Consider the following 26,201-nt stretch of genomic DNA (forward strand, 5'->3'; position numbering starts at 1 on the left):
GGCCTATGACGCAGCCCAAGAAGTTCCGAAGCTCTGAAAGCCCCAAAAAACAACCATAGAAAACAAAGCCTAAACAGCCTACACTCAGACTCATTGTAACATAAAAGTGGTAGTTGCAACAACATTTTCCGCAGCAGATCATAAGTCACTGCCCTGCGTAACTGTTTCGTCCCCGCCTGCACCCTACTTAAACCTCTGAGGACCCTCTTCACCAAAACTCCCTTTACCAGATCCCTCCCCCACCACAACTGCCCGTAAAAAGAAATCCCCGCCAACTTGCCAGAAATGGTGGTATGGGCCAGACCCTTGTCTATCATGTGCAAAACAAAACCGAGAACCAACTGAGCATCGTCCATCCTCCACCTATTCTTAGCACACAGTTTACCATAGCGCAAGAACTCGCTCCATGCTTGCTGATAGCTCCGTCTTGTAGAAGCCGCTATTGAGTTCTCTACGAAGGCAACCAGTCTCAGTCCCCCCACTCCCAGACACACTGCGGGATTGGAGTCTTGCTGTGTTCCGCCCCAGGGGCCATTCTACGAAATCTCGCCCACTGTAAACGAGACAGAGAGTCTGCTATACCGTTATGCACTCCCGGGATATGCCGCGCCTTAAAAACAACATTGAGCTGTAAACATTTTAGCATAAAAGCACGCCGCAAGCGCAACACTCTCAAGTCCCTGGCTTTCTGTTTATTAACCAACTCAACCACCGTCAGATTGTCAACGTGAAACAGTACTGAACGATTCTGAAACTCATCACCCCAAACATACAATGCAACCAAAAGGGGAAAAAACTCTAGAAAAGCGATACTACGACCTTGCAACATCCAATGACGTGGCCAACTTTCCGCGCACCAACGCCCTTCCCAAAAGACACCAAAGCCTTTCGCACCAGACGCATCAGAGTAGATCTGCACTTGCCAAATCATGTCTTCATCCGCAAAAAACAAAGACACACCATGGGGCACGCGGCAGGGCTGCCCGTTATCACCGCTCCTTTTTGCGCTTGCCTTGGAGCCCCTGGCGGAGTGGCTGCGGTGGCATCCTTCTATCCGTGGTCTCCGCTGGACCCCTGAGTATGAGGACCGCGTATCTCTATACGCTGATGACATACTTCTGTACCTGGCTTCCCCACGTAAATCACTGATAGTACTGGTTGATGTATTGCACTCATTTGGCCTCAACTCCGGCCTTGTCATCAACTGGGCTAAATCGTGTGTGTATGTTCTCTCTGGGGAGGATCCTATCCTTCCGCGGGGTTGTCCTATCCAGATCGCCCCGCGGGGATTTAGGTACCTGGGTGTCTTCATTACTCTGGACGCGGAGGCCCGATATAGTCAGAATTTGCTTCCCCCCCTCCATCGCCTGAAGGAGGACGTCGCGCGTTGGAGGCGCTTGCCGCTCTCGCCGCTCGGCCGGGCGGCATTGTTTAAGATGATGTCGCTGCCACGTTTCCTGTACGCTTTACAGAACACAATGGACGTCGTCCCGGCGCGCTACTTTCGCGAGGTGGAGAGTCTGCAGCGCCGACTGTTTTGGGAGGGTAGACCGCATATCGCCCTGGCGAAGCTGACGCTCCCTTGGTACGATGGGGGGGTTGCCCTCCCGGATATCAAGCGATATTATTGGGCCTCCCAGCTGGCTGCGATCAATCACGGCCTGTACGGGCCCGCTCTAAACCCTGCCTTTGAAATGGATAAGATGTTACTGCCCGGTGGTGATTATAATCGGGCGCTTTACTCTAGCTCGCTCGATGCGCGTCTAACGGGCCCCACGCGGGTCATGGTACGAGTGTGGCACGCGGCTAATGCGGCGATGGGGTGGAGGGACCGCTTGACCCGGGCGACGCCACTATACGCATCTGAGCGGCTGGGCTCCCTGTGGACCTCGAAGGGCTTTGAGAAGTGGGACATGATAGGCATTAGCAGGGTGGGCGATCTCTGGACGAGGGGGGGATTCAAGACGTTCGATGTGCTGCAGACAGAATTCCAGCTGCAGGACAGGGAGTATTTTCGATATCTGCAGATTCGTCATGCGTTGTGCTCCGTCTTTCCGGACGTCGCCTCCATCCCGGAGTACTCCCCTCTGGAAGATAGAGTGCTGGATGGGCATGTACCGGACGGCACGATTTCGTTAATTTATAAAAAACTTATTAATGACCGTTCGGGACTGCTGACTAGCCTTCGGGAGGCATGGGTTGCCGATGGATTGGAGCTGGATGACGAGGACTGGGTGTCTGCGGTGGCCTCCCCGAAAGAGGTGGCCATACCGGCCCGCCTTCGCTTCGTCCAGCTCAAGATACTCCATAGGGTCTATGTTACGGGGCCGAGGCTGATGCGTATGGGCTATGCTGTGGACGGGTTGTGTAAGCGTGGGTGTGGTTCTTTGGGGACCTTTCTCCATATTTTGTGGGAATGCCCGGATGTGGCGCGATTCTGGCGTGGTGTGCATGAGGTTTTGCAGGTAGTCACGCGTGTGCCGCTGCTGCCCGAGGCGAGGAGATGTCTTCTGAATGTGTGGGAGCCAACTGACTATTCGGTGCCGCAGACGTGGTGGGTGACTCTGGGATATATGGTGGCCAAACGTGACATTGCTCAACTGTGGGGCTCCCAGAGGTCGCCGACCGTCTCGGCGTGGAAGGATAACATGGATTGGTGCATGTTTCGGGAAAAGGTGGTGTATGTTGCGAGAGGTAAGCCTGGGACATGGGTGAAAGTATGGGGCCCCTGGAACGCCTACCGTGGGGGAATCTGTACCCCGCCGTTATTGCCCGATCCGTCACCGGCCCCGTCCCCTTAGCCAGTTTGTCTTCCCGGTTCTGGGCAATGAGTCTACTTAGTCCCCGTCCTGACCTTTTCCCCCCCTCGATACTCCTATGGATTGGTGGGGTCCCCCTCTTAGGGGAGCACATGCTGCTGTTTCCGATTGTGGGTTGCCTTGTGGATTTGTTTTTTGTTGTTATTTATATAAAAAAGAAACCGTTATGTGGGGTCCGGATGGTGTGGCTGCCAAAGCTTCTTCCAACTCCTGTGAATTTCCCTCTGCCGCAGCATGCGTGCTATTGTCTGTATCACATGCTCCTTCTGTTTGCTAGCGGCCGCCCTGAAGGTTGTAGGCCCATCTTTGTATATTTTTTGGATTCTGTAATAAACGGTTTCAAAAAAAAAAAAAAAACAAAGACACACCATTAAAGTCTGCCAAGAAGGTCAGCCATATCGCCAAATCAGCCCTAGTAGCTGCTGAGATACGCACCCTGTGATGAGGAAGAAAAGCCCCAGACATGGACATTCCCAACCTCCTGCAAAACGTTCTCCCAGCCCGAACCACCCCGCACGCAAAATTGAGATAGCCCAAAAGTTTCTGCACCTTCCTGAGCTCCAACTTGCGCTCTTCAATCACGGATGTCAAAAATTCAGAGATCTCCTGAACTTTTACCGCTGGCAACCTTGCGACCATGGCCACTGTGTCTATTTCAATACCCAAGAACACCATTGTTGTACTCGGCCCCTCTGTCTTATCCGGGGCCAATGGCACTCCCAGCTCTTGTGCCATCATCTGAAAAGAATGCAGAGCACCCTGACACTGACCTGTGTCCTGAACGCCAATGAAAAGAAAATCGTCCAAATAATGACAAATGAGGGCATGACCAGTAACATGCGTGAAACGCCATTGCAAGAACGTGCTGAACGTTTCAAACAGGGCACAAGAGATAGAACAGCCCATAGGGAGCATTTTATCTACATAAAAAGCCCCTTGTACCTGCATACCCAAGAGTCCAAAATCGGAAGGATGAATGGGTAGCAACCTAAAAGCAGACTGGATATCGCTTTTGGCCAATTGCGCCGCTCTCCCTGCCGATCTAATCAAGCGCAGAGCATCATCCACTGACGTGTATGTGTCAAGAATTCCTGTCATACAAGGGAAACACGCCCTTATGTAAACAGGAGAGCTGTTACATAACTCAAGGGAAACACGCCCTTATGTAAACAGGAGAGCTGTTACATAACTCAAGGGAAACACGCCCTTATGTAAACAGGAGAGCTGTTACATAACTCAAGGGAAACACGCCCTTATGTAAACAGGAGAGCTGTTACATAACTCAAGGAAAACACGCCCTATAAAGGGAGGAACCGGGAGGTACAAGGCTGTCGGATATTGTGTTTACACCGACGTACCTGCTTCGTGAAGAGCAGTGTTCCGGAGTGGTGCTCCAGTAAGGCAAGAACGGAGGTAGGTCGAGTCGTTACTCCCTGGGCCGTGTCTTGCCCCATCGTCACCTGTGAAGGACCCGGAAGCTCTACCGGTCAACCATTGAGCTTCGCTTTTTGACTCGGCTGAGTCCAAGCGCAGTGGCGCTTTTGCTGGTTGGAGTCGTAACTCCCAGCCCGACCAGAGACACAGGGACTGCCAGCTGTAACGCACACCAGGAGGTGTTTGCCGCGTTACAGACTCGGAAGTCCACAGGATCGATCGAGCGGCTGCTCTCGGTTCAGTCTTCTTGCTTGTGATTGGGGTATCGGTGACGCATCACCAGGAGGTGACTCCGCGTCCCGGTGCAGTCTGAGGAAGAGGTTGAGCGGCTGCTCCCTTCAGGTAGAGACCCCGGCTGGGTGTTTCCCTGACTCCTCGATTCTCCCCAACACTCTTCGTGCCCCTCACAGCCTACCGATTGGCATTGTCGGCCATTTCATTTCTGCCCTCTGTTGGCATACGCCGGGATCGGCGTATATGCAGAGGACGGTTAGGACCATCCGTGCTGTGGGCTGGTAACGTACTTAGCCTGGAGGATTCCAGTGACTATAACTTTTGTTTGTTCTTTGTATTTTATTTGCCTTCATTAAAAGAACTAACCCTTCACAAGTGGTTGCGTCCTCATTGTCGTGTCTGTTAAACGATCCTGAGACGTTCAGGGCGTTACAAAATATCCGACCTTAATAACACTAACTGTCTCCCGGTCGATAACAGACATGGCAACACTTGATGATGTGCTGGCTGCTTTAGCGGCCATGCAAGTTGAGGTGGCTGCCTCTAGGCAAGAAACAGCCGATGTAAAAGCCAGACTGGATGCTATCCAATTGGACCCGCTCACGCCCAGCACCTCCCTCACGAACCAGACCCCTGCGGTAGTAGTGGAAATGCCGGTAGCCATCCCCTTGGCAACACCAGAGAGGTACAGTGGGGATCCTAACACAGTGCAGGTATTCCTCACACAAGTGGCGCTACATTTATCGTGCAAACCAAAGGCGTTCCCCACGAGTCAGGCTCGTGTGGCTTTCCTTATATCCTATTTGGCTGGAAACGCGGCACAATGGGCCGTACCTCTGGTGAGCAGGGACGACCCCCTCTTATGTGATTGGGGTGCTTTTCGCGAGGAATTCCTGAAGGTATTCGACAGAAGGGCTGACTCGTACACGGCGGACCGTGAAATGCTTGAGTTGAGACAGGGATCCAACGACCTGGTGCAGTATCTCAACGCGTTCCGAAGGCTGGTTGCGGAAACCAAGTGGCCTGTTGCTAAACAGACGGCGCTCTTCCATCAAGGGCTGTGCGATGAGCTCAAGGACGCCGTGGCTCATATTGACCCTCAACCCAAGACATGTGAGGGCCTTATCAACCTGGTATTACGGCTGGAACATAGGCTAAGTGAAAGAAAGGGGGATCATGGGAGAAAAGGAAAATCCCTTCCATCCTATGTGACGGTGGGAAGTCCTGAAACTTCCACCGCATCCAAGGGAGAACCCATGGACATCAGCGCAATACGAGCGAGCCTCACAGCCACGGAGAAAGAGTCACGCCGTAAACAAGGATTGTGCCTATATTGTGGCAAAAAAGGCCACTACGTACGTGAATGCCCTGCCAAACCGAAGACGTCACGTTATCGGGCCAACCGGTCGGTAACAGCCGTGGTGGACATACCGGCGGAAAACTAGAGGACTCCAAGACCAGAGAAGGGACATCTCGGAGTCACTCATCCATCCCTTCACTTTCCAACTCGGTCACTAAGGGACAACGACACCTGTTTATCACGGTGCACGTGGGAGTGCATGACCAGTGGATACCCGTTGTGGCCATGGTGGATTCAGGGGCCACTGGCATGTTTATGGACCACAACGAGGCATGCAGGCTAGGGCTAGTGCTTCTTCCCAAAGCAGTACCCGAAGACGTCTATGCGGTAGACGGAAGGCGATTGGTCACGGGGCCCATCGGACAGCACACGGGGGTCCTTCCGATGAGATATGGGAGGAACCATTTGGAACAAATCGATTTTAACATCATCCGAGCACCCCAATATGGCGTCATATTGGGATTGCCGTGGCTACAGAAACACAACCCCTTTGTGGATTGGCCAACACATCGCATCGAAATGACGTCACCGTATTGCATCCTGCATTGTGGAATAAGAACGGAATCCCTTGACGCAGATGAGAGCGGGAGTCAGACGGTGGCTACAGCGGCAGAAAAAGATGTGGCTCTCCCCCAGGCTTATCACAGTTTTGAGGATGTATTTGATGAGGTGAAGGCGGAAGTGCTACCACCACATAGACAGTTTGACTGCCAGATCGACCTGGTGCCAGGGGCCAGCGTTCCCAGCGGCAGGCTGTATGCCCTGACGGAGCCTGAAAACGTGCATCTCCGGGGGTACCTGGATAAACTCCTCAAGCTAGGATTCATCCGCCCGTCCAAGTCTCCGGCCGCCTCGCCACTCTTCTTCATCCCGAAGGCTAATGGGGAGCTGAGAGCCTGTGTGGACTTTAGGGCATTGAATGCGATAACCATAAAAAATCGGTACCCCTTGCCTCTCATCAGTGTACTTCTGGAACAGGTCAAGAAAGCTCGTATCTACACCAAGTTGGATTTGAAAGGGGCATACCATCTGGTGCGCATGAGGGACGGAGACGAGTGGAAGACCGCCTTTAAGACCAGGTTCGGCCTTTTTGAGTACCTCGTCATGCCGTTCGGTCTGTGCAACGCCCCGGCAGCCTTTCAGTACTTTTTGAATGAGGTATTCAGAGAGGAGTTGGATATCTACGTGGTCGTATATATCGACGACATCCTCATCTATTCGTCCAGTGTGGAGGAGCACGTACACCACGTCAAAGCTGTGCTCCAAAAGCTGAGGGAAAACATGCTGTTTTGTAAACTCAGCAAGTGTGACTTCCACGTCACATCCGTGGAATTCCTCAGAGTGATGCTGAGTCCAGAGGGACAGGAGATGGCAGAACGAAAGATCAAGGCGGTGAAAGAATGGCCGGTGCCCCAAAGCGTGAAGGACGTCCAAAGTTTCATTGGCTTCGCCAACTTTTACAGGCGGTTTATAGATGGATTTTCAGGAGTGGTGGCCCCAATCACACAGCTACTGAGGAAGTCCAAGGAGTTTGTCTGGTCCCCTGAAGCGAACAAAGCCTTTGAGGCCCTGAAAAGCGCCTTTGGTAAGGCGCCGGTGTTGGCTCACCCCGATCCGGATCTCCCCTACGTGGTGGAAGCGGACGCGTCGGATGTGGCGCTGGGGGCTATCTTGTCCCAACGCAACCACGACACAGGGGTGCTTCATCCCGTTGCGTACATGTCCCGCAAACTCAACGACGCCGAACGCAACTACCATATTGCGGAGAAGGAGCTTCTCGCAATCAAGGACGCCTTCACCGAATGGAGGCATTGGTTGATGGGGGCAAGACATGTGGTATCGGTGTACACGGACCATCGGAACCTACAGTTCATGACGGCCACTAGACACCTTTCTCCCAGGCAGCTGCGGTGGATGATCTTCTTTGCGGGGTTCAACTTCCGCATCACATATCGGCCGGGGACGGAAAACCGGAAGGCGGACGCCCTGTCCCGTCAATCTGCAGTTAAGGAACCATTGCCTGCGACCGAGCATTCCATCATCTCCCCGAGGATGGTATTGGCGGTTATCCAACCGGATACTTTCCTGAGGGGAATAAAGAGAGGGATCAGGTCATTCGCATGGCGGAGGTGGCTCCTCAGTCACAGAGAATGGCAGCTGAAGGACGGGATACCCCTGAAGGGCAGGTGCCTATTGATACCCACGCCTAGGCTAAGGAAACAAGCATTCATCTGGTGCCATGACTCTCCATGCGCAGGTCATTTGGGCTTTGAAAAAACGGTGGCTAGCATGGGACGGCATTTCTGGTGGCCAACCATGAGAGTGGATGTCAGGAGGTGGGGACAGGAGTGTCCTACGTGTGCTACCATGAAGGCCGACCATGGCCGAACCCAAGGGCTCTTACATCCACTTCCGACCCCGGATAGACCATGGGATAGCATATCACTGGACTTCGTGGTGGGCCTACCGGTAGACCAGGGGATGACGGCAATACTGGTGGTGGTGGATTACTTGACGAAAATGGGGCACTTCATCCCCTGCAAGAGAGTCCCTACGGCCGGGGAATTGGCGTCACTACTCCTAAAGAATGTGGTACGACTGCATGGATTACCTGGGGTGATCGTGTCGGACCGGGGGTCGCAGTTTACTGCGCAATTCTGGAAGACTTGGTGCACTGCGCTGCATGTTAAGACCGCCCTGTCCACCAGCTACCACCCTCAAACGGACGGCCAAACCGAGCGCCTGAACCAAACGCTCAAACAGTATCTGCGATGTTTTGTGGACCAGGGCAGGGAAGAATGGGTCGACTTGCTATGGGTTGCAGAGATAGCCTATAACAACGCCACTCACAGCTCCACACAGTCATCTCCGTTCTATAGCAACTATGGCCAACATCCCAGGTTCTTGCCATTTCTACATCCGTTCAGAGAGGACAGGATTCCCGCCACAGCGGACAGGGTGGCACACATAAAAGACACGTTGATGCGCTCAAGGGCTGTCCTAATAGAGGCCAAGAGAAGATACAAGGCTGCGGCAGACAGGAAGAGAAGGCCCGGGCCACTGTACCGCACTGGAGACTACGTCTGGATATCCACAAGAAACATGAGGTTTCGAAAGAACAGTGTGTTCCATCCCAAGTACATGGGCCCCTATCGAATTACCAAGTGTATGGGTCCCGTGAACGTGAAGGTGTGCTTGCCCCAGTCATTGCGGATACACCCTGTCTTTCATGTATCATTGCTCAAACCAGCACCCTCCAAGCCGTCTGGGACACCTAGGCCGGTATGCGTGGAGTCGGAGGTGGAGTATGAAGTGTCGGGCATACGGGCGTCCAAATGGCGCAGGGGGAAGCTGTGGTACCTGGTTGCGTGGAAAGGCTATGGCCCGGAGGAGCATTCATGGGAACCGGCTGAAGGGGTTCATGCTCCGCGCTTGGTCTCCTTGTTCCATCGGCGTTTTCCTGCCAGCGCTGGACCCGTGGGGAGCCGCTGAGAGGGAGGATGTACTGTCAAGAATTCCTGTCATACAAGGGAAACACGCCCTTATGTAAACAGGAGAGCTGTTACATAAATCAAGGGAAACACGCCCTTATGTAAACAGGAGAGCTGTTACATAACTCAAGGGAAACACGCCCTTATGTAAACAGGAGAGCTGTTACATAACTCAAGGGAAACACGCCCTTATGTAAACAGGAGAGCTGTTACATAACTCAAGGAAAACACGCCCTATAAAGGGAGGAACCGGGAGGTACAAGGCTGTCGGATATTGTGTTTACACCGACGTACCTGCTTCGTGAAGAGCAGTGTTCCGGAGTGGTGCTCCAGTAAGGCAAGAACGGAGGTAGGTCGAGTCGTTACTCCCTGGGCCGTGTCTTGCCCCATCGTCACCTGTGAAGGACCCGGAAGCTCTACCGGTCAACCATTGAGCTTCGCTTTTTGACTCGGCTGAGTCCAAGCGCAGTGGCGCTTTTGCTGGTTGGAGTCGTAACTCCCAGCCCGACCAGAGACACAGGGACTGCCAGCTGTAACGCACACCAGGAGGTGTTTGCCGCGTTACAGACTCGGAAGTCCACAGGATCGATCGAGCGGCTGCTCTCGGTTCAGTCTTCTTGCTTGTGATTGGGGTATCGGTGACGCATCACCAGGAGGTGACTCCGCGTCCCGGTGCAGTCTGAGGAAGAGGTTGAGCGGCTGCTCCCTTCAGGTAGAGACCCCGGCTGGGTGTTTCCCTGACTCCTCGATTCTCCCCAACACTCTTCGTGCCCCTCACAGCCTACCGATTGGCATTGTCGGCCATTTCATTTCTGCCCTCTGTTGGCATACGCCGGGATCGGCGTATATGCAGAGGACGGTTAGGACCATCCGTGCTGTGGGCTGGTAACGTACTTAGCCTGGAGGATTCCAGTGACTATAACTTTTGTTTGTTCTTTGTATTTTATTTGCCTTCATTAAAAGAACTAACCCTTCACAAGTGGTTGCGTCCTCATTGTCGTGTCTGTTAAACGATCCTGAGACGTTCAGGGCGTTACAGTATGCCACGCATGAATCTACGGGAGATATGAAATCATTAATGGAAGAACCCTCAGGCCATGACAGGTGGTGTATCAAACGGTACTCCCCTGCTTTCTTTTTGGGTACCACCCCCAGCGGAGAAACAATCAAATTTGGCATAGGACAGCGAACAAAAGGACCAGCGACTCTACCTGCCTCTACTTCCTCCCGCAACTTCTGCTGAACCACCTGTGGAAACTCTTTAGAAGACTTCAAGTTATCAGACCACCTACTCTGTCTCGGACCTTGGTAACCTATTTTGAAACCGTCCCTGAAGCCCCAAAAGAGTCTGCTGGCAGCCTCAGCATCTGGATACTCCTCCAGCCATCTCGCCAATACCTCAAAATTAACTGGGGTAGGACCCTTTTCCTGCAAACTGGAAAACATTGCCTCTTCCCCGCTGCCCCCTGCCCTGATCACCAAACCTCTGGCCAGCGAAGCATTGTGTGAGGGGATGTTTGCCGCCACATTGGGAACACTCATGTTTATATCGGCAAAACTGCCTATTGCAGAAACCCCTGTTGAAATTCCAACAGGCCCCAAAATTGATTGACTGACCTCTGCCTCCAAACCCCGCCCCAGGCTGGGCGGGACGAGATTGAAAGGGCCGATAAGCTATTGGCAACCCACTAGCCGTGTGCGTAGTAGCAGGCGGCTGAGAAGACGCCATCCATTGTAGCCACAACTCAGAATCCACATCGCCCCAGGGTCTGTCAGGAGACACGCTCAGCCGAGCTCTAAACTCTTCGTCATATGACAGCCATGCAAAACCCCCAAAATAACTCTGAGCCTTTCGAATAATATCCATGTATTTGAAGATCGCTACCGCCCTATCAGGATATTTTTCACAATATACACTTGCGTATATCAAAAATGCGGAAGACCAATTCTCAATAGTCTTAGGGACTCTGGGACGCCTAGCCAGCTCCCATTCGTCCTCTTTAGATCCCTCTTTTGCCTGAATGTCACGATGCAACAATTTGAAAACATCCACAAACTCATGACGCCAAATCCTGCTTTTTGTCTTTTCTGATAAATGCGAGCCCAACGGCATCGCAATCCCCATGTAAGGCAATTTGTGTATTTTTTTATCCTCTTCCACTGCATCCGTGGGCCCCTTACCCGGATCCGAAAAGGACTGTGACGCAGGGACGAGGGCAGCCCCATCCTTCCCCCCGCCCAGTGATGCACTATGTTGTCCCATCTCTGACGATACCTTGTCCCCCACTGTATCACTCCCAATGCCAATAGACCTGGTTGCTTTGGGCGTGTGACCCCCTTGCTGCCACACCGACCACCACTCCGTCGTACCTTTAGGCAAAGGAGCTGTTCTTGGGTTGATGAATGGCCGGTCTCCTTGTGGGTGACTGACAGTTGCAGGATCCTGTGCCTTTGCATTGTCCGCACTTGACGTCTGCAAAAAACTAAGCACATTTTGTTGTCCCAAAAACCCCTCTTACCCTTCACAGATTTCCCCACTTTTTCCCCCGTGTCACCATCCCCGTCTCTCAATTCGCCTTCCTCCAATTCATCACTGTCCAAATCCAGACGCCCCAAATCACCAAAACCACCAGAAGGTGCCCCACAGTCCCCCATCATATCCAAAAGACCCCCTCTTCCAGAACCCAAATGCCACCGTTCAGCCCTTATATCGGAGGGGTGACCCAGCTGGGAAAGGAAATCCACTCCAGATTGCCCTCCCTCAGTAGGCCCCCCAGACAGAGCCGCAGCGTGCTCCATCCGTCTTGAGCGCTGGCCAGCCGCAAACCGCGTGGCTAAAACCGGCATATCTTCCTGAAAGCCGCTCCAACCATGTTGTTCCTTCTCTCCCGCTGCAAACCCTCTGTGCTCAAAACTTCCACTCCTACTAGTGCCCGGAGCACCCTCCCTACCCACCCTTACCCACTGTCCCTCCCGGGAATCCTGTGCCCCCTTTGGGGAAAGCCCTGCCAAATGGTGCACGTGTGGCTCTTGCCCTGGCACTGAGTCTGCGCCCTGCTCCGCTGCCTGTCCGCTGAAATCTGCATGCGAATCAAGGGGGCATGCGCCAACTACTTGAGGGGATCTGTCAGGCAACTGCTTGTAACCCACCCCTCCCTGTGCACTCCTCTGCCCCATTGTGCCTCCACCTGCTTGGCCTGCCCCTGACCCAACTGTGCCCTGGGCCCCCACCACACTCTTAATTGGCACTACCACTGGCTTTCCCCCATAGGGGTTCTCTATGCTCTCTTCATGAGAAAATATACCGGGCAATGACGGTGCTGGGCTCAAAATGAAATTTTGCCCGTTAACCTGCACCAATTGAGGGTTGCTCTGCCATAAAAAAAACCCGCAGGACCTGAAACCGGGGGGGGTAGCTTGCTTAGGAACCGGCCCGGGGCAATCCAGCCCATCAAAACTCCGGGCCCGCCCTCCTCTCCTAACATTTGCAGTCTGTGAGCCGGCCCTGCCTCCAGCGCTCCTCCCACGAGGCCCGGCTGGCGCTAGGGACCGCCCCCTCCTTCCTCCCACCTTCGCGCGCCTCTCGGCCAGCACAATGCGGGCGGGCGCACGTACCTGCACCTCGGCTGCCGCCTCCTCTGAAGGGCCGGCCTGCGCCTCTTCTCCCGCGAACCGGGCCGGTTCGAGCCCCACCTCCGGCTCAAGCGCGACCTCCTCAGCTGTTGCAGGCCCCGGGGACAAACAGGCCGCCACCGCCTTCGCGACACCACTCCTGACTTTCCGTGGTGCGCGTTCCTGGCAACACCAGGCTTCAGGAGGTCGCTTCTGCCGGCCTCGCAGAGCACCCGGACCGCCTCCCGCACTGCCTCCTGGGAAGACATAACTCCTACGCAGACCTACGGTAGGCAAAAGCGGACAAAATTCAAATGCAACCCTTCCTCCCCGTTCCCCGGGCACACTGATTTCCCACCCTTCTTCCCCCTATATATTACCTTCCCTCGCGCGCCTCCCTGATTGCCCCCTTTGCCTACACCTGGGTGGCCGCTCCATTGTGCGAAGCCACCCAGGGGGAGACCTGGCTCGCGCCCTGCACCCCCTGGGTCCCCCCTTATCTAGGCCCCGGGGCGATCGACAGAGTTCGCTGTCACAGGAGAATGTACCGGGCGTCTTCCGATAGCTAAATTTCCTTTCAGGGTAGCGGATGGATGTGCCGGATATGCGGGGGAGAGATGGGAGTCACGGAGCTTCGCTAAGCGGCAGCCATCTCTCTTCGCCGTGCAGCCACGCTCCCCTGCTTGGACTTCTTGTATTTCTTTTGGGATTTAGACCTACCCAAAGATGTGGAGTGTGACTACAACATGTAACAGATGGACCTTGGGAGCAGTAATTATTACGTGTCCTTGAGCGACTTCCTTCGATGCTCATGATATACAGCTAGCCTTGCAGTCCTGGATTGCCTTAGGGTGCATTGAGGTGCACTATGCAGTTAGAAGTATCCATTAGAATTACCTGTGCTGGTTAACCAATATTTAAATGACAAGATTTTCAGCTTAGAATGTATAGCTCAGGGTTGGCATAGTTTATTTTCTGTGTCTTACTCTCCTATTCAATATGAGTTTCCTGCTTAACGTTGCTACCAATAGAGTGTCATGTGTTTAGAGAGAGTAAATAAATCAAAGAACGTGCAAGCAAAGAATAGAGAGAAGCGCCTATGGTTTGGGAAGCCTTGGTTTACTCGAGGCTGAAGCGAAGCGAAAGCCAGGGGGACCAGTGCAGATATGTGCTAAAAACCTGTGTTCTTGCAAGGAGTGTTGGAAACCAGCGGTGGTTGGGCTATGTAGGCAAAAACCTGGCCATTGCCTCTTCAAGAGGCTCTTTCTTTAGGTTTAGAACCTGATGGGAAGGAATAAACCTGGTTGATTATATATGTTCCTGGAGGTGTTCCATGTAGTGGCACTTCTTTAATTAGAGTTGGGGAAGATGGTTGAGTGGTGGAAAGAACCTATTTCTCAACTGAATTTGAGCGATGTTTATGTCCAAAGCCATTTGTGCTATCTTTATGCTTCAAATGGTGTGTACTGCAGTCTTCACAGTTGTGCGCGAGCCCCATCTGGAATGGTGGAGTGTCTGAAGTGTGGGAGGGAGGACATGTGAACACATCCAGTAGCACCTGATAGCTTCCTGAGCTTAGCTATTACGGCACATCCTATTTTTGACATGAATATTTTCCCAATTGTCTGATGTCTGGAGATTTTATATTAAATGGGAAATCTACTGAAGGAAACGTTAAGACTGTGAGCAGTGTGGCATTTTAGGTATTTCTCGCGATTAAATATTTGTTTGAGTTAGAAGGATTGGAAGGGGTTCCCTTCTAACAGTCTCTCGAGGAAGCTTTACTTTTTATTTATTTTTTGGAACAATCACAACGCAACGCTTGTTAACTACTTACTTTTGCCTGCCTAGGTGTTGCAGACCATCATTTCTCAAATAGAAGCATTGTTTAAGGTTACAATGCATTCTCAGTCTTAACTTGTCCACCAGTAGGGTTCATGTAAAGATAGACCAATGCATAGTCAACAGCAGTTTTTTTTAACACTACAAGTGTATCCATTTCTTAGTATCTACTATCCCCCCTATACCCCCCATGCTCAGTTTGTGAGCATCTCCTCTGGATACAGAGGCCTTCAGGTGTATGACTGTGCATATTTGTGAAGACAAAGGCATTCAGAAGCACCTCTAACAGTAATAAACCTCTCATGCCTAACTCCTCTCAAACCCCCATCCATCCGCAACTCTGTTGACTTTGTGACATGGACACGTTTTGTTCCCTGCGGTGTCAAAAAAGAACCTTATAGGGGGTGCTAAAACTGATATTCACATTCTGAATTTGAAAAATAAAACTTCACAAAGTTATCATTCTTTAAGGCTAATTTTGTTTCAAATTACAGACCTGCTCAAAAATTAAAGTGCAGCATGTAAACAAGTGCCACACCATCGCTTACACATCTGATACATTTGCTTATTTCTGTGCATACTGTTACTTTCCTATTACGCTGAACCTTGCTCTGGCAAGTCTTTTGCAAGATGTGCCTGAGATTATATTAACGGTACAGTACAAGCAGTGCAGCCTCCAATGCCAATATGTGGAGAGGTTTGGAGTTACATTTCCATATTCCGTAACCAACTAGCAACAAGGGTTGCTCTTATGAATTAAAATGGTTGTACAGAAAAAGTGACATTGTGATGATCATTTCACTTAAAAAAACCAAGTTTGATTACTCTTTCTTCACAAATTTTTCTTTTATTCTTACATTATTTCCTTACTCGCACAGGTCTCATAACTCTACAGGAACTCCATCAGCAGGTGTTGAAAGGCCGAGGAAAGTTTGCTCAGGACGTTAGCCAGTGAGTATCATATTAGTTTATTGATGTCTGCTCTTGGCTTGATTTCCTGCATCTTCATTTGACGTATGCAGAACCTGCAACCCACACTTTGGTTATCCATTTTTTTCTCCACCCTTCTGTCCTTGTTCAGAGATGATCTCATCCGGGCAATTAAAAAGCTGAAAGTTCTAGGAAATGGATTTGGAATTATTCCAGTAGGCGGAACATACCTGATCCAGTCTGTGCCAGCAGAACTCAACATGGATCACACGGTCGTACTCCAGTTGGCAGAGGTGAGATACTCTGTGAACATAAGAGCGTGTCAGCCTGTAGGAGGTTTGCATCGCCAGAGTTTATTAACCCCAGTTAATTTGCAAAAGCCCATATGTAGAGTTATGCATCCTCTTTATCACCCACGTACTGTTGAAGCTACAATATAAAAATCTCGATCAAACACTTGGGGAAACAACCCGTACATGTTCCTTATGAAAACCATTCTTATGTGGGTAATCCATCTGCTTTTTTGTTTTATGGATGAGTTTCTCTCTATCACCTCAACCACCGTTCCTGTGTGAGGACAGATGAATGGAACTCTTCTACTAGTTGCAGTTTCACAGTTAGACCAATTTAAAAATGTGTGGCGTAGGATAAGTAGTTTTTATTCTGCCCTCCTGCCACCTGGTATGTGAAGTGGTCTCTGCATGTCTATACATTCTACATATTTATGTGCTCAGATTTCTGTCTAGAACAGGTCATGTAGATCCATTGGGACAATTGATTTTAAAGGGCCCTGGAAATGTTTTTAGAGACCTGGACTGTGAAGGTGAGTGGGACTTAAATGCACCAACATGGACCAATCCTTTGAATCCACCCTGTCCATTATGAGGTTGCTGGCACCTGTAAAAACTCATGCATTATGTAGAGAACTAGGATTGTTGAAACATCAGAAGCCATAGAGCACTTAGAAACTCTAAACCCGTCATGGGTTATTTCACTGAAAATTGTAGAAACAATTGTAGACATCAGTGAGACGGATGCAGCCTTTAGCATGTGGAATAGGGTATGCCTATTAAGTCTGCCTGTCCCCATATTTATTCTTTTTCTCCATGAAAACAGTTCTTAGAGGGGTGCTTTGAAGCACTTGGAAAGCAGGGCTGGACATTTGCATGAAGTCATAAAGCTAGAGTACTACTATAATTAATTCGACTTTGCAACAAATAAATGTAAAACAAAGGCTTCTGACGTTGAATATTGACTGCAGTGAGGAGAATTTACTCCCAGTTTTAACCTGCATTCTAATTGATACATTTAGAAACAAGACCTGCATTTGATTTCAGCAAGCATGTGGAACAGATATATTGTTAGCGGCATAATTCAGTTATTTTTGGGTAGCTCACATTGCTTTGCTGTTTATACGTAGATATTACCAGGCCTCCCAGCTAGTTGTAGTTAATGGCTGGCTGTTTGCCGTCCAGTAGGAGTAATCCTTGAACACTGATCAACAAGCTTTGAGCCAGAGAGCGACCCTTGACCTTGCCAGGTAGGTCACCCCCCCCCCGCTGCAGCTCCACCTACGCTCTCTGAGAGCCCTTTTGCTCCTTTTGCTCCTTCTGTGCCCCGCTGCCCATTTTGCATTTTGTCCCCTGTTCTCTTGTATGCCCTTATTCCCTCTGTGCCCCGCTGCCCATTTTGCCTTTTGTTCCCCGTTCTCTTGTGTGCCCTTGTTCCCTCTGTGCCCCGCTGCCCATGTTTGCCTTCTGTGCCCCCTGTTGTGCCTGCTCGCCCCCCTCGCTGCTCCCGCTCCCACCGCTGCATCCCCTGCGGCCCCACCCCCGTGCCCATTCGCTGCTCCCTGCCGCCCGCCTCCCAGCTGCTCCTCCCTTTCACCTCCCCTTAAAATGGCGGCCGCTGCGCGGTGAGGAGAGCGACCCTTCACCTTGCCAGGTAGGTTGCTCCCCCCGCTGCAGCTCCACCTGCGCTCTCTGAGTGCCCTTTTGCTCCTTTTGCGCCCCGCCGCCCATTTTGCCTTTTGTCCCCCGTTCTCGTGTGTGCCCTTGTTCCCTCTGTGCCCCGCTGCCCATTTTGCCTTTTGTCCCCCGTTCTCTTGTGTGTGTGAGAAAGTGGCTCTGTATATATTGTTCCTTAATAGGTACAGGGTGTACAGAGTCCACAGTCCCTAAGGGTTTGGCAGAGGCTAAAGTTAGATATAACCTTACTCTCTAAAGTGGTAGCTTGGTCGAGCAGTAAGGCAGTATCAGAGGACAGTGTAAAGCATTTGTTGTACACACTCAGTCAGCAAATGGTCTCACACACTCAATAACTGAACTCTAGGCCAATGGTTTATATAAATAATATATGCCTGTTTTATTTTAGAACCAACAATAGGTATTAAAATATACTTTCTCAGAATGAGATGCTTTGTATAAATACTTTTGCAATATGCAATTGACTTGTCTGTTGATCGCGGTAGGGGGGGCACCTTGTTCTGAGGCTGCAGGCTTCTTCAGGAGGGTCGAGGGAGGTCCTTGGGTGCCGGACTCGAGGTCACAGTCGCCGTGGGGCCGTCCTCGTGGTCTTTGTTCACTCCGGCACTGGCCAGGCTTGGCTGGTGCAGAGTGTGCTGGGTTCGCGGTTCCGGGCTGCTGCCAGGGATTAGAAACAGGTTTTGAGTAGAGCCCCTACTCATGGGAGTCCCAGGGGCTTAGAGCCAAAAGGTAGCCAGGTCCTCCGGGGTTTGTGAGGTTGCTGGCCACAAGAGATGCCGGGTTGGAGCAGGAGCAGGTTCGAGGGTCGACAGGCCGGTAGGGCTGGGGCCAAAGCAGTTGGTGTCTTCCTCTTTTCAGCAGCTGCAAGGCAGGTCTTCTTTCTTCTTGCTCTTCTTGTAATTTTGAATCTGGAATCTGGGGAAGGAAGGTTCAGGGTGCCCCTAAATACTAGATTTAGGGGCGTTACAGGTAGGTGAAGGGCAGGGACCAATGGGTCCCTGTCCTGGGGTGGGTACACCCCCTATCCTGCCTCTCTCCTGTGGGAGGGGGGCAGTAGCCTAATCCTGATTGGGTAGGGCTTCCCATCTTCAAGATGGCGAGAGCCCGGGGATGTGCTTCACCTCGCCTCCCCCACCTGAGGGGTGGGGTTGGCAGGCTGGCACATTCCTTGTCCTTATTTGGGGTTTCCGGCCAAGCTTCCCGCCAGAGTGGGGGGTTGCAGTGGCCTGGGGAAACTCACAGAGGCGGCATGCCTTTGAAGCTTCCCCCTGCCCATCCGGGGGGGAGGAGATTTAGCACCTCGCCCAGGATGTGCATTGTTGCAGGCCCAGGAGAGCAGGGGCTCTCCTACCCAGGGGTCCAGCAACATGTCTGGTGTGTGGCAGCCTAGGCAGCCTCAGCACAGACGTGGATTGTAGGTTAGGTTTTAGGGGGCATCTCGAAGATGCCCTCTAGGGTGCTTGGCACATTAAATCCCACACTGGCATCAGTGTGGGTTTAATGTGCTGAGAAGTTTGATACCAAACTTCTCAGTCTTCAGTGCTGCCTTTATGGTGCTGTGGAGTTCGTGTTTGACGAGCTCCCAGCACCATGTACTCTTAAAGGGCAGCACTGCACTTACAGAGCCCAGGAATGGACCTGGGTACTGTAGGGGCACAGGGCTCCTGCTCCCACACCATTGGCATAGGGCACCCAGCTAGAGGGGTGGCTGATGTATGCCATGGCAGTGTAGGTGATGGGCATGGCACATAGGGATGTGTGCCATGTCGACTCTTTGCTTTGTCTTGCACCCAGACACTCAGCCTGCAAAGGCAGTGTGTGTGTGTAAGGGTACAGGGCCTCTAAGGGTGGCACAATGAGTGCTGCAGCCCTTAGAGGCCTTCCCTGGTCACAAGGCCCTGGGTACCGAGGGTACCATTTACCAGGGGCTGACATGTGGCCAGGGATTGCCTATTTGGGTTATGTGTTTTTAGGGAAGGAACATAGGCCCTGGGCACCTGATTGGCAGGAGTCCATGGTACACTCAGTCAAAGTACATTCAGCAATTTAGCAAAAAGTGGGGGAATACCATGCAAGAAAGATGGCACTTTCTCACAGTGTGCCCTTGTTCCCTCTGTGCCCCGCTGCCCATTTTGCCTTTAGTTCCCCGTTCTCTGGTGTGCCCTTGTTCCCTCTGTGCCCCGCTGCCCATTTTGCCTTCTGTGGCCCCTGTTGTGCCTGCTCGCCCCCCTCGCCGCTCCCGTTCCCGCCGCTGCATCCCCTGCAGCCCCACGCCCATTCGCTCTCCCCTGCCACCCGCCTCCCAGCTGCTCCTCCCTCCCACCTCCCCTTAAAATGGCGTCCACTGGCGCGCCTAAGACAAGCTCGTCTGCGCCCGTCCGCGCCTGGACCGCGCCCAGCACCTTTTTCCCTGGCCCCCGCACCAGCCATGAAGACCGCCTCCAATACGACACCAGCACCTTCATCGCTCTCAACCCAGGACGGACCCTCACCTGCTGCAGGGCCACCCCGAAGCGCACCCACGGTCCATTCGCCTGCCAGAACTGCAGCTTCTCCTGCATCGAAGACGCAGAGACACCCGCCACGACAGAACACAACCAGCTCCGATGCATCCTGATCAACACTCGCTCCGTACGCAAACACGGCGTCGAGCTCTGGGACCTACTCGACACCGCATCACCAGACGTCGCCTTCCTGACCGAGACCTGGATGAACGAAGCCTCCTCTCCAGACATCGCCATAGTCATCCCCGAGGGATACAAGATCTCCAGCAGAGACCACACCAACGGAGTCGGAGGAGGAATCGCCATCGTCCACAAGAAGACCATCAGGGTCTCAACAAACACCGACGACACTCTCAGCACCGCCGAACACATGCACTTCCAGATCCACATGGACCCCAAGACCACCCTAAGAGGCACCCTCGTCAACAGACCACCCGGACCCCGACCACAATTCTGCGACGCCATCGCCGACTTCATCAGCACGCACGCACTGACCTCCACCGACTACATCCTCCTCGGAGACCTGAACTTCCATCTGGAGAACAATGACAGCAACTCCTCCACCCTGATAGACAACCTCGCCAACCTCAGACTGGAACAGTTCGTCACAACGTCAATGCCATCTTCTCCTCAAGCCCCCACGTCTCCTTCAGCCACGTCTCCGAACCCACCTTGACCGACCACCACTGCATCCACTTCACCTTCCGGAAACCCGTCGCACATCACCGCACCCTACAGATCCCCCGCTGCTGCTGGGGCAAAATCACGAAGTACAACTACAGACAAACCTCGCACTCAACCCACCGACCAACCCCTCCAACCCCGACGATGGTGTGCGCACCCTCAGGCGATGGATGGACGACTGCGCCAACACCTTAGCCCCGCTGAAAAAACAAACCCTCAGAGACACCAGCAAAAGAGCCAACTAGCGTCAAAGCGCACATGCCGGAAGTTGGAGAACATATGGCACAGCGAGAAGTCGCCGGGCAGCCGCGCAGCCCACAAAGACGCCATCCGCAACCACCACCACCACCACCTCATCAGAACCGCCAAGAGGACCTCCTTCAAAGACCGCCTCGACAACAACGCACACAACAGCAAGGAGCTCTTCAACGTCGTGAAGGAACTCTCCAACCCCAGCTCCCCCAACGACCTCCTGCCGTCGCAAGCCCTGTGCGACTCACTCGCCACCTTCTTCCACCGCAAGATCGCCGACATCCACGGCAGCTTCAACCCCCGGACGACCCTAACAGGCCCCAACACGCCGGACCCACCACACCCCACCGACCACGACCCCCTAACAACCTGGGCCAACGTGAGCATCGAAGACACAATCAAGACCATGGGCACAATCCACTCCGGCTCGTCGTCTGACCCTGTTCCACACCACATCTTCAATAAAGTAGGCAGCGCCATCGCACCCTACCTGCGCAACATGATCAACCTCTCCTTCGAGACAGCGACCTTCCCTGAGAGCTGGAAATAATCCGAGATCAACGCCCTACTGAAGAAACCCAAGGCGGACCCGAGCGAACTCAAAAACTTCCGGCCCATCTCCCTGCTTCCGTTCCCAGCTAAGGTCATCGAGAAGATAGTCAACATCCAGCTCACCCGCTACCTCGAAGACAACAGCATCCTGGACCCCTCCCAGTCAGGATTCCGCAGCAACCACAGCACCGAGACCGCCCTCATCGCCGCCACAGACGACATCAGGATCCTACTGGACAACGGCGAGACGGTGGCCCTCATCCTTCTGGACCTCTCCGCCGCCTTCGACACCGTCTGCCACCGCACACTACGCACACGACTCCACGACGCAGGGATCTGAGACAAGGCCCTGGACTGGACCTCCTCCTTCCTCTCCGGCAGAACCCAGAGAGTCTGCCTCCCCCGTTCCGAAGCCTCCGAGATCATCTGCAGCGTCCCGCAGGGATGCTCCCTCAGCCCAACGCTGTTCAACGGCTACATGGCGCCTCTCGCACGCATCGCCCGACATCACGACCTCAACATAATCTCCTACGCCGACGACATGCAACTGATCCTCTCCCTCACCAAGGACCCCCTCACCACCAAATCCAACCTCCACCAGGGAATGAAGGCCGTCGCCGACTGGATGGAGAATAGCCGCCTCAAGCTGAACACAGACAAGACGGAGATCCTCATCCTCGGGCCCAACCCCTCAGCATGGGACGACTCCTGGTGGCCCGCGTTGCTGGGGACACCCCACGCACCCATCATCACGCACGCAACCTGGGAGTCATCCTCGACTCGAAACTCACCATGACCAAACAAGTCAACGCTGTCTCCTCCACCTGCTTCAACACCCTCCGTATGCTCCGCAAGATCTACAGATGGATCCCGACAGACACAAGGAAAACATTCACCCATTCCCTTGTCAGCAGCAGACTCGACTACGGAAATGCCCTCTACGCCGGAGCCCCGACCAAGCTCATCAACAGACTGCAAAGAATCCAGAATGCCTCTGCACGCCTGATCCTCGACTTCCCGCGCCGCGACCACATCACCCCCCACCTGAGGAACCTGCACTGGCTCCCTGTCGACAAAAGAATCTCCTTCAAGCTCCTGATCCACGCACACAAGGCACTCCACAAGACCGGCCCAGCTTATCTCAACAGTCGACTCTCCTTCTACGTACCCAATAGGAAACTCCGCTCCGCAGATCTCTCCCTGGCTACCGTCCCATGCATCCGTAGAACCACAGCCGGAGGCATATCCTTCTCCCACCGCGCCGCCAAGACCTGGAACACCCTCCCCCTCATCCTACGACAAACCGAAGACCTTCTAACCTTCAGGAGACAACTCAAGACCTGGCTGTTCGACCAGTAGCAACAGCACCCTCAGCGCCTTGAAACCCTTGCGGGTATGTAGTGCGCTTTACAAATTATTTGATTGATTGATTAATTGATCTCAGTGCTTCATTTAAAGGATGTAAGTATTCTGACAACTATGCCAGGCGGCACCAGAGAAGTGGTGAATGTGGCATTTAAGCGAACAGATCGACAGAATGTCCTAATGTTAGAAATGTCATTGTGGGGCTCGGTTTTACACCGCAACCTGCAGCAACTATAATGATTTAAAAGATGGGATACTATAGGTATATCGCATTTGGTATATGTGGGAGATGGTCAGCTGGCATCAAAACATTCACAGATTTGAAGGGGGAGTTTAACCATGCACATAGGTAGAGGTGTGGCACAGCGGCCACAGCGACTGACTCCGGAGTGCGGGGATCACAGTTTGATCGCCGGCTGCAGCTCAGCATCATGCGACTCCGGGCAGTAGCTCACTTAATCATCCAGATGGCCCCCAGCACCTTGAAACATTAGGGGTTGGTATGTACGCACTGTATAAGTCAGGATTATTATACATTTGCAATTCTTCAGGTACATACAGGCTTCAAAAACACTAGACAGGGAGCTGTTGTGTAGTGTGCAGAAGGAATGTCTCCTCCGTTGAGTATCCAAGAAGAGGAAGGTCACTCATGGGGTTCCAGAGAGCAGGGCTCATCATTGTCTCCTATTTTGTTTAATATTATGCACTTCCTTTAAATTTCTTGATTCGTTCCTTTTGGCTTAGTTTGTATGTGTCTTGATGTCTTATGCAGATGACACAGCTGTGTTTTAGCTTAATCATCCTGTGAAAGAAACTCAATCATTTTAACCCCTGTTTCTCTGCCGTTCAGTTATGCATGAGACATAATAAGCTCAAACTGAACCCAGAAGACTGATCTTTTGATTGTGTTCCTGTATCTTCTTGCATGGCTAACTTCTGGCCTGATAATCTTGGCTTTCTTTCCCCCCTGAACCCTTGTAGGTGCTTAATTGTCTGAGCTTTAAGCTAGATAAATAACTATCACATGAAGAGCAGTTCAATTCAATGATATCCTATTGTATCAGCTTAAATTATTGAGGAAATGCTTGAAAGTAATGTCTCTTAAACACAGGCCTACAGCATCAATCCTCAAGGATTGACTATGTCAACACCTACTAGATCGGCTAACCTTCTAAGCTACTCAATCAACTACAATGTATCCAGAATACCGCTTGAAAGAAAATGCCTCTTTTTGTGTGGTCACCCCCAAGTTTTTGGACTGATTCTGCTGGTTTATTGACTCAGAGTACACTGAGGCCTGTTAACCAGACCTTAGAGCCTGCACCCTTATCCTTTAACTGGTATGTAATTAGCTCTTACCCAAATGGCTAAGCTAACTTACTTGTAAATCCTGAGTAAATGGCACCCAGGGCATGCAAGTTAATACAGCACTGGTTGTGTGATCTTAGTAAAACAAGACTCCTAGCCCGCCATTCTCAGGCTGGAAGAGCAGTTTAACCTGCTAGCCCACTTTGCTGTTTAAAGTAATGGCAAAGTCAGACATCCCCCTTGTACATGTGTACGTCACCCCTATGGCAGGCCTATTGAGTCCTCAGGCAGTGTGCAACATATGCAACGGGCAGAATGTGTAATTTCACATGTTGTGATAGTAAAAACATAAAACTGTTGTTTTTACTGTGGAAAAGCTTGGTCGCCTAATTGGTGAGTATAGAATTACACCCTGACCCCTCAGCTACGCAAACTCTGGAACGGTGCGACGGTGAGTAATCCAAGATATCAAACAACTTGTTACATTAAGCCAGACTTGATTCTCAGGTCGAAATTAATGTAACACGTTGCATTGTGCAACTTTAGCAAAGTTGCCACTTTGTTTCCTTTAGTCCCCTGTGCCCATAGTGGTTGCTCACTGGGTCCTGTCGCTGAGACAGCTTTCTGCCCTCGTGGGGAGACATGCTAACGACAAGAAGGATACAATGGGAGCCTGCTATGAAAGGAGATTTCACCTCCCACCTGCAGGAAGCCACACAGGTGTCGGCCCAAAAGGCAAGCTTTAAAGGAGAAACTACCTTTGACGGGCAAATGGTAAGACTTAGGAGAGCGGCTGCCCATTGTTCAGGCAGACGGACTGGCACTAGGGAAAGGAAAGGGGAAGCCAATTGCCAAACTGGTTTTCCAGGGGCATGTAGCTCCCTTGGTAGCCACCCCTCTTGGCTGGGCTAGGGAGCTCGACGAGCTGGGAGAATGGTCCCTGCCATATTGGAAGTGGGCAAAATGGTGCATGATCATCAGGTGGGAGGGAACCTGGTAGCCACTGGCCACCAACAGCATCCTGCCCTGAGATTTTCTGAGCAGAAGTAGGGCATCCCAAACTCAGATGTCAACTGGAAGAAGGACTGCCCTACTGCACTGTCGCGGACAGCACCTGCTAGCAAGCAGAGGAGAGGGACTGTGTCTGCTGTATCCTGCTTAAAAGAAGTTGTCGAATTGTTTACAAAAGATCCTAGGCAACTATATGTTTTAACATGGATTTAACTCCATTTTCGCACTATTGGGGCATCGATTGAAATGATCAGAGAAACAGCTTGACTCACATTTCATGCATTTATTTATCAAAATTATGTTTTTATATAACTTTAAATGTATAACAGCGATTTAAATATCATCTAAAAAATCATCCTGATTATTTTTAATAATAATTAGTCGTACACACAATCATCCTTCCATACAGTATATAGTCATAGACTTGCATAGTTTTAACATGCTTATCTTTATGAACTCTCAAAAGCTTGATAATGTAATGTTCATAGAAATTAATTTAGATCACGGGCCTTGTGTTCTAAAATTTAAACAATCACTAGGGAGTATTGTCTTCCTCCTTAGTCAGACGGATTTGTCAATCATAGGTTATATAATTCATTCCTCTACGCGCGTTTCGGCTGGAAGCCTTCATAAGGAAGCCACACATTAGCCCAACAAGTCCTGTATCTGTAAACAACATAGCATACTTATTAATAGTCATTTGCACTCTAAGTTCATGCTGTGCCACCTTTTGTGTCATAGTGTTCATAGAGATATGGATCCATAGACATATGTATGTCACATGGAGCCGATATATTTGAGTGCTCCAAGACAGAAAA

The 26,201-nt window shown here is 51.7% G+C and overlaps 1 protein-coding gene across 8 annotated transcripts in view; it reads left to right on the plus strand.

The window, feature by feature from the left end:
- LOC146770465 (vacuolar-sorting protein SNF8-like) overlaps positions 1-26,201 on the plus strand; it is a 296,161-nt gene that overhangs the window by 157,455 nt on the left and 112,505 nt on the right. For all 8 annotated transcript variants that reach the window (XM_085640436.1, XM_085640437.1, XM_085640434.1 and 5 more), the window contains 2 exons: positions 15,671-15,743; positions 15,874-16,015. In XM_085640436.1, coding sequence (XP_085496562.1) covers positions 15,671-15,743; positions 15,874-16,015 — 215 coding nt within the window. The remainder of the gene's footprint in view (positions 1-15,670; positions 15,744-15,873; positions 16,016-26,201) is intronic.

This window comes from Triturus cristatus, unplaced genomic scaffold, assembly GCF_964204655.1.
Source record: "Triturus cristatus unplaced genomic scaffold, aTriCri1.1 SCAFFOLD_205, whole genome shotgun sequence".
In the NCBI taxonomy this organism is placed as follows: Eukaryota; Metazoa; Chordata; class Amphibia; order Caudata; family Salamandridae; genus Triturus; species Triturus cristatus.